Consider the following 12,500-nt stretch of genomic DNA (forward strand, 5'->3'; position numbering starts at 1 on the left):
AGAAAAACCGAGAAACCGAATCCGACGCCCGTCGGGGTGAAACGAGCGCTTTGGGTGAACCCGGGAACCTTTTTCAAAATCGAGTTATCCTCTAAACATGGTGGAAAACAGGCAGCCAAAACGAAATCTGCTGTATGGACATTTGGAGATCAAGCAGATTTGAGTACAACTTAAGCGCGCGCACACACACACACACACACACACACACACACACGCACACACACACACACACACACACACACACACACACATTGAGAGGGTAAGGTAGCCTGGGTTGCCAAGATGCGATCACCAACTTCCACAGAACTCACACACACACACACACACACACACACACGTGCACACGCACACACACACACAAACACACACACACACACACACCCACATGCCCACACACACACACACATTGAGAGGGTGAGGTAGCCTGGGTCGCCAAGATGCGATCACCAACTTCCACAGAACTCTCACACACACACACACACACACACACACACACACACACACACCGCCTCGACGTGTTTACATGCTGAGAGCTGACGAATTTCGCTCGATCGCGCGTTTCCATCTTAATCGTCCATTTCCAGCGGCCGGTCACCCCCCCCCCCCCCCCCCCGCCCCCCCAAATTACGCCATAATGTTGGGACTGGGAAATGGGCCGTGCGCAGTTTATTCCCCCCCCCCCCCCCCGCTCTGCTCGGCGAGACGAGGTCAGCTTCCCCCGCGGACTGCTAAGAGCCGCCGGCTAATGCCGAAGCCAGATGGACCGGCCCTCACAGTATGGTCTTTTAACTGCTAATTGGAACGACGCACACGTATGCCCGAGCGCCCGACGCGCCGGCGAAGGCGCCCGCGCACACACACACATACACACACACACACACACACACACACACACACACACACACACACACACACACATCGGAGGAGCGAGCTGGAAGGGCTGGAAAAACAATCAAGTGTTTGCCGAGCGTGAGCCGCGGAGAACATCACACGATATGAGGCGCGGACGTATGAGCGGTAATAAATACACACTTTCATGATCCGGCCAAGATTCAGGGAAAGGGACTCGGGGCGGGGAGGGCTTGCGGCGGCCGCTGCAGTCGTAGGACGTGTAATGTGCCGCGGCCGGGGTTTCCCCTCCGAAAAGCCTCTTAAGTGCGGGGGGATCATCTCTGCCCCCAATTGTAAAGTCAACGGACAAAGATTACTGTAAAAGGCTGTGACGCTCGGGGACAAAACGCTTGTCTCCCGGCTTTCCCGGAACCTCCACAACACCGGAAAAGAAAGACCCCCCCCCCCCCCCCCACACACACACACACACACACACCCCATCACCCCCGACACAAAAAACGAATCCAAAGAGAAAACCCTCCCGACAAGGCCACTTGTTGGACAGAGCGGCTCTGCCGACTCCAGGTCGCTCTGAATGGGAGCGCCGAGGTGCCTGGAATATAAATGCCGAGACGCCCGGGCTTTCAAGGACTGCGCGTCGGGGGGCACACCGCGTGGCTGCGGTTGTTCGGTTTTGACGTCGGAAAAAAAATTCGGGGTTTTTAATTCTCTCCATTCGGACGTTTATCCGTTCACCTCCACGGTGGCCACGTGGAGGTGGAGGAGGGATATTATGGGATGTGTCGGCGGAGAGGAATGCCGGGGCCCTCGCTCGCTGCCGGGGAGGGGGAAGGGGTCGCGGCCGGTCGGGGGGGGGGGGGGGGCGTTGACCGGGGGACCATCCGTCACTCTCTTTATCTGGCCGCCGTGGCATCAAGAGGCACCGCTGTCGGACCCTGCAGCGCTCCCACACCATCCATCTCCCCCCCGGGTAATCTCCCTCCCTCACACTCTCCACCTCCCCTTCTCTCGCCGTCCCCTTCGTTCTAACCCTTCACTCTGTTATTCTACGGCCCTTCCGTCTTCCTCGAACTCCCCACCCCGGGACCCCCTCTGTATCTCACCCTGGCCCCCACCCCCGCACACGCAACACACACACACACACGCACACACACACACACACACACACCTCCTCCTTCTCCTCCTTCTCCACCAAATTCCGCCCTCTCTTGCACTCGTGTCTAAAAATGTCAGCCAAAATGTTGGCTGCGACGATGCACAGCTGCTTACCAGTAAACACACTCATTTGTCTCCCTTGTGCAGATTTACGAGCATGCGCACTCACACACACACACACACACACACACACACACACACACACACACACACACACGCTCTCTTTAACATTCCCTTCTGGAACAATTTTGGGCCGGATTTTAGCCAAAGTAGCATTTTGAGCACGTGCGCACGCTGGCGAAGGACACGGAGGAGGTGGTGCAGTTTGATGAATGTGACAGGAAGGAATAAGCTCGGAGTTTGGATGGGGGGGTGGGGGTGGAGGTGGCGGTGGTGGAGGGGAGGAGAGAGGCGAGCGGTGGTGGGGGGTGGAACAAAGCACCTGTCTCTTGTTTGGGGCTTTTTTGCAAGTTCTGTAAAAGAGTGGGGCCCCTGCAAATCAGAGATAAACTCACACGCACACACGCACACACACGCACACACACACACACACACACACACACACACACACACACACACATACGCAAACGTTCCCTCACAGGCACAACACACTCTACGGCTTCCATTTCCGGGCAGAGCAGACCACCAACCTCCAACGAGCCACTCCAGACAGCGCGCACACACACACACACACACACACAAAATGATTTGACGCCGTCCATCTCTTCCTCGTGTGAGGTATCTGTGGTGTTCGAGAGAGAGGGAACTGGTAGAAAAAATAAAATAAAATAAAAAATAAACAACAACAACAACAACCTCTCAACCCTGAGGGTTGAAACCAGGCCCATCAGGAGACGTCGCTCCAGCCCCCCGGTTCTCATCAACCTGATCTGGAGACCCCACCTCCCTCCCTCCCTCCCCCCCCTCTCTGACACAACGATTTCCCATCCTGGTGGTTGACTCTTACAGGCCGAGGAAGGGGGCATCAGGGGATTGACCTGGGCCAGTCCAAATGCCGCCAGGAGGGGTGGATGATCCTGCTTAGAGTAGGGTGTGTTGTGAAGCAAGCTAATGAGGGGCAGGTGTGTATGTGTGTGTGTGTGTGTGTGTGTGTGCGTTGGCCCCGCTAAGGGGCTGAGCTGCGGGTTCAGCCACCCAGGGCAATCTGCCCGGCGACGCTGGGACACACATGTGACCCTCCCAGACCCTCGCAGCCCGGATTACTGTTCTGCTGGCGCCCGGCAGGGATGGTATGGACGCCCTGCGTGTGTGTGTGTGCGTGCGCGTGCGTGTGTGCGTGCGTGCGTGTGTGTGTGGGCCCTTGTGTGCCCATGCAAATCCAGACAAACCGGAGAGAGTTTGGGTGCCTCTGCATGCGTTCCAACAATCAGCATTAGCTCAGCCAGCCACACACTTTTAATCTCCTTCATCGTAATCATCAGCACTTTTAACAATTACCAAAATCCCAAAGTCACTCCTAATGCCCGGGGGTGGAGGTGGGGGAGAAGGGGGGGCGCGGGGGCGGGGGAGTAAATTAGGTCTTTCGCTAACCCCAGCATATTTACAAGGGGGCTTTATTGCTGTTATGATGTTGATGAATGCACACGGCCTCTGCCAAATAAACTAATAATCGAGCGACGAAATAATGAGTGAAACGTGGAAGGGCTGCGAAGCCTGCCAATAGGGTTACCTCTGTGTGTGTGTGTGTGTGCGTGTGTGTGTGTGTGTGTGTGTGTGTGTGTGTGTGTGTGTGTGTGTGTGTGTGTGTGTGCGCGCGCGCGTCTCCTGTGTTTACCATACGGGGTCAGTGTGTGTTACACGCCCGCGGCGCCCGGCGAGAGACATAAATCAAGTCCGCACACTTACACACATGTCCGACGGAGATGGGAGGAGAGGTGGAGCCCCCCGAGAGTCGTCTCGGCGCGTAATAAATGTTGCGCCGTCTGCGCCCGCACACACACACACGCACACAGGCACACACGCGCACACAGGCACGCACACACACACACACACACACACACACACACACTGCTACGTCAGCTCTCAAGTGTGGTTTCACATGTTTAGGATTTTAGACATGGCCACGGACCTACCACTGTCTACCTGTCCATCTATCTGGCTGCCTTCTTTATTTTTATGAGTGACATCCACGCCTGAGGTATTTCAGGGAGAGAGAGAGAGAGAGAGAGAGAGAGAGACCGTGAATCGCTGGCTTTTCACCCTTTGTGCCACATCAGCTGAAAACTCTTTTCACTGCTCCTGTTGCTCTCAGCTCGTAAACTCACACACTGCCTTCTCTGCTGCACGGCACTCACGTGGGGGGGGGGGGGTGAGAATAAGAGGGTAATGGGAGAGAGAGAGAGAGAGCAGAGAAATGACGCTTTGGTGCTGGTTTACTTTGACCAGGCAGCCATAGCTAATGGTGCGTTTCATTTTCCTCTCGTTCTCCCTCTCTCTTGCTCCCTCTCTCTCTCTCTCTCTCTCCCCCCCATTCTGTGTATCGCGCTCTCTCTGAAAAGTTAAAGTTAAAAGTTAAATAAACCGATGAAACAATCCAGCGGATATTATCTAACCGTTTTGGCCTGAGGAGGCTTGTCGCCCCTCCGGGCTGCAGCTTGCTTATCCATACAACCTCAGCTCCACGTTATGCATTATTCATAGGGGAGAGGGGAGGGGAGGGGAGGTGGTGTGTGTGTGTGTGTGTGTGTGTGTGTGTGTGTGTGTGTGGTGCACAGGTGTAGTGCTGGTGGTCCTCGCTCTGACCCACTAACACCGTTACCCCACCCTCCCTCCCTCGCTTGAGCCTCTGTCGCTTGCCCAAGTCGAGATTTCCAGCAATTTTTTTTTTTTTTTTTGGAGGGGGGAGGGACGGGGCTCTTTCAATTTCCCTTTATTTTTTCATTGTAGCTGAAACACTTAGCCTAGTTAGCTAGTCTTTTATCTGCCGCCAATTAGCCGGCGATTAATGAATTATTGAGAGACGGGGTGAAGAAACGGTGGAGGGGAAGATGGGGGGGGGCGGGGTGGCGGTGGAGGAGCGCAGATTAAAATTTTAATGTGGCTCTGCGAGCTGGTGGGGAGGATGGGATGGTTGTAGTACAAGTCACCGCGAGCGGCGGATGGGACGGGGTGGTGGTGGGTGGTGGAATCGGGGGCGGGGCGTGGGCGGCGGGGCGGCGGGGCGGGGGGCTGGCGGCGCCCTCGGCAGTCGTTTACAACAATCTACAGACGTTTACCGGAGCGGAGAGAGCGGGGGGGGGGGGGGGGGGAGTGTTGAGATTCTGACTTTGGTTCCGATCTGGAGGGATGCAGGGATTTAAATGGGGATTCGAACGCGCGCGCGCGCGTGCGTGTGCGCGTGTGTGTGTGTGTGTGTGTGTGTGTGTGTGCGTGTGTGCGTGTGTGTGTGTGTGTGTGTGTGCGCGTGTGAGGAAGCCGCCCTGCATGCCCGTGTTGCCGGGGCGCTAATGTGAGCGATTGGATCTCTGATTAGGGGGCGTGGGGTGTAAGGCCGATAATAGCAGATCCCGGGGATGAGGGTGGGGGGTTGGAGGTGTGGAGGGGCGGAGGTGTGGAGGGGTGGAGGTGGGAATAATGCATGCCCTGTGGGAGGGGTGTGTGTGTGTGTGGGGGGGGGGGGCTCTCCCTCCCCAAGGTGATCGTTCCAGTTCAATTCTCCCCTTCCTCGAGCAGAACCTGTATTGGCACTCGAGACTTAACCGGTATCGATTTACCAAGGGTTAGGACTGGCTCTGCCGCCCGCCCAACACTCCACCACCCCCCGCCCCCAACACACACACACACACACACACACACACTACTCATTCTCTCTCTCTCTCTCTCTCTCTCTCTCTCTCTCTCTCCTTGTTTTCTTTCCATCTCCCTCCCTCTTTCCCTCTCACACAGCCGTGGTATGTCATCTACGAGCGCCTGTCCTTTGTTAAAGTCCCTCTCTACACGGCTTGGCCTCTCTCTCTCTCTCTCTCTCTCTCTCTCTCTCTCTCCCCCCCCCCCCTCTCTCTCCCTCGTTGCTCCCTCCCTCGACCTGCTTTTATTTCTGCTGGCACGCCCGAGTGTAGCCGCCACTCGTCTCTAGTGATGTAGTCGTCAATAAAAGAGCGACTCAACCACTTGGTTGACCTCCGCAGACTCAAACACACACACACACGCAAAAAGAAAGACAAACACGAGAGAGAGAGAGAGACAGAGAGAGAGAGAGCGTGTCTGTATTCGCCTATTTTTGCTTCTTTTCCGAGATAAAATCATCAGATGTGCTGCAGCTCTTAAAGACACCTGCCCGACAAACACCGAGCGGCTTGGATCCAATTGTGAAATAACACACTCTTCTCAAATTGGGAGCTGAAGTTGCTGTGTCCACCCCCACACGCTCGCTCACACACACACACACAAACACACACCACACACACACGCGCACACACACACACACACACACACACCCACACACACTCAGTCTAGGCTTTGGCTCAAACCCCTTCGGTCAATAAGGGGGCAGAAGCTTAGGAGGTAGACCGGGTCACCTTGTGATCGGAAGGTTGCCAGTTTGATTCCCTGCTGGTGGGTGTCCTTGAGCAAGACACTTACCCCCCCCCCCCCCCCCAACTGCTCCCCGGGCGCCGCTACCTGGCAGCCCACCGCTCCTAGATGTGTCAGATACTAGGATGGGTAAACGCAGAGAACTAATTTCCCCCAGAGGGATTAATAAGAGTACACATGAAAAAGTGCTGTCAGGCCATGGCACAATCTCTTGTGTGTGTGTGTGTGTGTGTGTGTGTGTGTCGGTGGCTGGGTTTTCTTTCAGGGGGGGAGGGGGGGGGGGGGGCGCGTCATTGTCTCACAAAGACATGCAAGAGACAGGCAAACAGAGGGTTAAAAAGGTTCACAGAGAAAAAGAGAGAGAGAGAGAGAGAGAGGGAGAGAGAGAAAGGACGACCATGTCAGACGCTGTGACGGGGAGGCGAGATAGCAGCGAGGCAGGGCGCCGCTGCTCTTGGATGTGGAAGGGGGAGAAAGGAAGGAGGGAGGGAGGGAGGGAGGGAGGGGCGATGGAGCGGCAGCGCTGCAGGTGGACGGTGGACACTTCAAAGCAGCCGATCGGTGCGGGGCGGAGGGGTTAACCGCACGCCGGGATGGGAGCCATGCGTGCACGGCTGCTGCCGGTGGAGACCACCTCGCTCCCGCCGCTTCACTTTGGCTATTTTAAGGCGTCTAACAGGTGTGTGTGTGTGTGTGTGTGTGTGTGTGTAGCCCTCAGCTCACATGTACACACCATTTTGAACAAGCAGAAGGTGATGTTTTGCAGCCGAAAGCTCGGGTTTTGCTTCGCCTTCAGGCAATAAGAGATTAGTCAACCTCCGCCATGTGACCGCCGCACAAAGGTCTTCAAAGACATTTAAACATTTATCTGACTTCAAAGTGAATTAAGTGGCACGCAGGACACAACACAGCCGCTCCGTGACACAACCAATAAGAGGGGGAGGGGGGGTGGTCGAATAGGAGCGACGACTATGGAGGCCAACCCTGTTAATTTCAGCCCAGGACCGATTGACGGCGTAGCTGACACCCATCCGCCAAAAGAAACCTTCATAAAAGAAAGCCCCCCCCCCCCCCGAATCACCTGCGAGGGCCTTAGAAGCGCCACACCGCCAGCTCCGCGCTCACGGTGACCCCCGCCGCGTCCAAATAGGCTCCCCGTAGGGTGAATCTGACGAAAGCCCCTCATTAGGGCCTTCGTGCCTCTGCAGAATCACATTTCATCCGTCTGGATGGAGGAGAAGACCAGGCCGGCCGTGGCCCTCGGAACACGGGCGCATTAAAAACCTATTCGTCTCTGGAAGGACCCCCGGCAGCACTAATGGCCCCCATATAAGCCACGTAGCGTTGTGTTCCAGGCCAGGCGGCCCGGGTGTCGGCTCAGACGCGGAAATTGGCCGAGGTGTGAGGAAAGTGGTCTTGGTCATTAAGGACGACGGCTGAGAGGTGTTTAAAATGACATTTCCTCGGCTAATGCCTGACACCTTCTCGAGGGGGAGAAAATGCAAATGAGTGTGTGAAAAGTGGCCAGACGGCGGGTTCTGAGGAGAGGCCCGGAGGCCGGGCCTGCTTCATCAAGGTCATCTCACAACACGGACGGATGGAGCGTTATGGGCCTGCGGGTCTATTATGAGGATTTGTGAGATTAGGCCTCAGCCCCTTTGGCCAAGCTTCGTAAAGTTCACTTGTAGAGAGAAATGACGGCCGTCATGGTCACGATATTCAACACATGAGCGCCAGCCGCCGTGGAGCTGGGGCGAAAGTTGTGAACAAAGTTTGGGGCTTTTCACCTGGCGGCTCGGTCACCATCGGAACATTTTACATATTATATATTGAAACATTTTCATTCAAAACGTAGTTTGTTCTTGTTTTTTTTTTTTTTTTTTTCAGAGGAACAACAACCTCTGAAAAGCTACAACAAAGGAATAACACAATTACAATAAAACAAATGAATGGATAAATATGTAGATAAAATGTTGTGTAAATAAAACAACAATAATAACAATAATAATAATAATACATATATAAATCTACAGAACTTGCGTTAAACACAACCGCATGTGTTTATGACTTATTCCGCGCTGCAAGATTAGGGATGTTCTCCTCCATCCTTTAAGTGAGTGACATCAAAAACTTGGGCGTCTGAGCGCGCTCACCTTGCGTTCAGGGAGTTCCAGTAGACGGGCTCCATGTTGCTGGCCGCCGACCCCAGTAAATCCACCAAGAACACAAGCAGGATCCCCGCTCCGCCCAGACCGCCTCGACACGCCATCTCAACCCCGAGCCCCGGAATAAAAAACCCCATCAACAGGATGAGGGTTGGGGGGGTGGTGGTGGTGGTGGGGGGGGGCGGGTTCTAACAAAGAGCACCGACTGTCAGCGCGTGGAGGAAAATCAACCCGAATGAGATCGGATCGAACGACCCACGCATCGAGTCGGAAAAAAAAAAAAAGTTGCTGGATCGGCGTGTCCTCCGCGGCGCAGGCTGCCGCCGCTACAAGGAACATCCCATCCCTCCCGGATGATGGTGGAGTCCTTTCTTCCTCGTCCTCGTCCTCGTCCGCGCGTCGCGCTGGTACGTCTCCCCCGACGCGCGACACAACCGGGCGAAAATCGAATAAATCGCGAACAATTCTCGCGATTTCTTTACGCGCACGCACACACACACACACACACACCGCCCCCCCCCCCCCGACCCGCCGCCGCCGCCGCCGCTCTCAGACGGAACCGAGCAGCCGAGCAACTACTTCCCCTGGCTTCTGTCCTCTCTCCCCTGTTCTCCGTGTCGACCTGCGTGGGCTTCCTCTCCCATCACACGCACCCCCGCCCCCCCCCCCCGCGGCCCCCCCCCCCCCTCTCACCACATCATCTGGCTCTGGGGTGGGAAAGGATGGAGACAGTCATGGAGAGATGTTCAAAAAAAAAAAAAAAAGAAAAATGGACAAAAGAGAAACGAGGCGAGGGTGTATGATTCAAAAAGGGGAAAGACAGAAAAGGGTCTAAAACGGAGAAGAAGGGACTCCTGTCCACAGCTCCATCCTCTCTCTCCCCTCCGCCCGGATGCTTTATTTCCCCTTTAGGAAATAAGAAGGGAAGGGGGGGGGGAAGCTGTAAATCCGTAAATCCCAGGAAAAGTGATTAAAAAAAAAAAAAAAAAGAGGCAAATCCAGGATCAGACTCGGGAAGGAAGGACGCAAACTGACATCCCGAGGCAACAACGACAAGAACAACAACAACAACAAAAACCCATATAAGATAAAACATCCACTTTGAACAAAATAAAAAAAAACTTGCGCCCTGGAAAATGAGACGCGAGTCCCGGACCGTGCGATCGAACCCCGCCGCGCACAGTGCGTGGTCGGCGGTTCCACTGGTTCCACTGGTTCCACTGGTCGCTCCGGTCCCTCTGGTCGCTCTGCCGGGGTCCGAGTCCCTGCGCTGCGACTCCCACAATGACTCGCCGCCTCTCACCGCCCGGCGGGCTGGGGGAGGGCGGAGGAGGAGGAGGAGGAGGAGGATGATGGGAGGAGGAGGAGGAGGTGGAGGAGGAGGAGGAGGAGGGAACTGGAAACCTCCATCTTTCCGAGCGGCAGGAGCGGAGCGCGCTTCTTCTGGGCGGGTGCTGCTCCTCCCTCCCTCCCTCCCTCCTTCCCTGCCTCCCCCTCCCACAGGGACACGCAGGGAAACTCGACTCGACTCGGACCCGCGGACACCCGGTCGCTGACCCCCCCCCCCCCACACACACACACACACACACGTGGACCCATGGAAGAGCAACAGCGCCCCCACCGGGTTCAGCCGGTATGACGGCACTGGGCTATCTTCACTTACCTGTTGTATGGAATTGTTCCTATTTTTATTATATATTTTTATGATATATATTTTATTATATATGTATATATATATAAACACATATACACGCACGCACACACACACACACACACACACACACGCGCGCGCAGTTTTTTGTTGGAGGGGGCTCATTATTATTGCTCACTTGTAGCTTCCCACGCACATTGGCAGTGTACATGTGCGTTTCCCATGCAAATAAAGACATTTGTTTTGAATCGGCTGGTAATTCGTCTTCTCTTTTGGGAGTCAAGTCAAAGGGACTCCCATGGCCACCCGAAAACCAAGAAAAAAAAACAGAAATTTGATCTCAATATCCGAAGGCAAAATATTGAGCAAATTCATATTTCAAGGTGCAGTGCCTATAATTTAGTGTTGCGGACGGCAACCGACTCAATATGCCTCCCCGCGAGACGTGAAAGGCCCCCTCGAGAGGCAGTGTCAGGTCCGTTCTGGGCTGCTGTAGAACAGACAGGGTGGTGCAACATGGCCGCCCCCGTGAAGCGTGCCCGCTCCGTATGTCGATAAAGAGGGCTCACTCCATGTTCATTTTATTTTATTATTATAAAAGATAAATGTAACCTGTGCTGTCAGCATGCTGGGCATACAACACGGAGTATTTGTACGCCATTGCATCTAGGACAGAGTTAGTCTGCAAGGGGAGTTCAAGTTCTCAACCTGCAATGCAACTCTTTATTCACTCTTTAACCGTCAAGAACTGCTGCAATAACTCTGTCCTGGGGACGACCCGCGGGATGACAAGAGCACAGGTTTTTTTTTTTGTGCAGAGACAGCTCATTCTAAAGTAACGCCGACGCAACGATTCTTATGTTCATGGGATTAAAAACCAACGACACACACTTATGAATATTATATTCCGTAGCTGCCAATTCTGTTACGTTAATTCTACACATTGAACCTTTAAATTATATATATAAATTATATGTGTATAAACATATTAACATTAAATAGATAAATGCGTAATAAATAAATGCATTAAAGGAAAGCAAAACATTTATCTTTATAATCTTAACATTGGCACTGACACAGGACTCTGTGCCAGATGACGTCAACAGAGGCCTGTGCCAGTGCTGTATCGACGCTGCGTTCCGCAGCAGCCGGAACTGGGAGAAATGCGACCTCCTACTTGGTAAAGTGCAAAGAAACGGCCAATTAAGTCAGGATTGTAAATCGGAATTTCGTGGCAGATTGGCTCTGACCCGATTTTGCAGAGATAACAGACGCACAGCACCATGGCGGTGCACACCGTTCACGGTGAACAAAGATTTCTTTTTTCAAGACGTCGCCGCGTCGCTCTCAAGTACTCGGTGTTTTATTGCGTTACGTGAACAGCTACACCACAGCCACAACCGCTGTAGCTTGTGGAACGTACACGTTGGCGGAACAAACACGTTCGCGGCGGGCGCTGGCGTTTTTTATTTTTTTTTGTTTTGTTTTTTCCTAATCTAGAACAGAGTGGGAGTGGGAACTACGCCGACTCGGAGTTGCAGAGCTCCGAGCTTCGGCTGATCGCAGCACTTTTCGATGGAAACTACGCGCTACCGAATTGGAAAGGGGCTCCCCACAGTTATTCCAAGATCATGTTCGAACCTCCACTTCCGAAGCGTCATTTACACGCTCCAGTCTAAACAAAGGATGCCGTGGCTTCTGTGTGGCCCTCGCTGCTTCTTTCGACCGCGCTTTTCCTGCCCTGCAGCATGACAAACTCGGGGAAGAACGGTGTCAGTTTAAAGTGGAGCGCTCGGCTTGACGAGAAGCAGGAGGGGCCGAGGCGACGTCCACGCTGGGGGTCGGGGGGCCCCCACACACGCGGCCTTTTTACACCGGAGGGGGAGCCCCCCGGGTGCATGGAGAACAACGTGACACACGCGCACGCACGCACGCACGCACACACACGCGGGGTCATGCGTTAGGGTGAGTGAAAGGGAAAGTCAAACGTTTGGCTCTGCTGCCCCCTGCTGGTCCACAGGCGACAGAACAGCACCTGGATTTATTATATTATTGCATTATCAATATTAATACAACGTGACGGACTACAGTACAGTACAGTAGAGCAGTGGTTCTCAACGTAG

The 12,500-nt window shown here is 54.2% G+C and overlaps 1 protein-coding gene across 1 annotated transcript in view; it reads right to left on the bottom strand.

Moving 5' to 3' along the window:
* The window catches only part of efnb3b (ephrin-B3b), a gene marked incomplete at both ends in the record, with an annotated part of 67,036 nt that extends 58,206 nt beyond the window's left edge, over nucleotides 1–8,830 (bottom strand). Inside the window, one exon of the mRNA XM_080023175.1 lies at nucleotides 8,715–8,830. Within this exon, the coding sequence (XP_079879301.1) occupies nucleotides 8,715–8,830 (116 nt within the window). The remainder of the gene's footprint in view (nucleotides 1–8,714) is intronic.
* Between the last annotated feature and the right edge of the window lie 3,670 nt (nucleotides 8,831–12,500).

The sequence above is a fragment of the Zeus faber genome (assembly GCF_960531495.2).
Source record: "Zeus faber genome assembly, chromosome: 22".
NCBI lineage: Eukaryota > Metazoa > Chordata > Actinopteri > Zeiformes > Zeidae > Zeus > Zeus faber.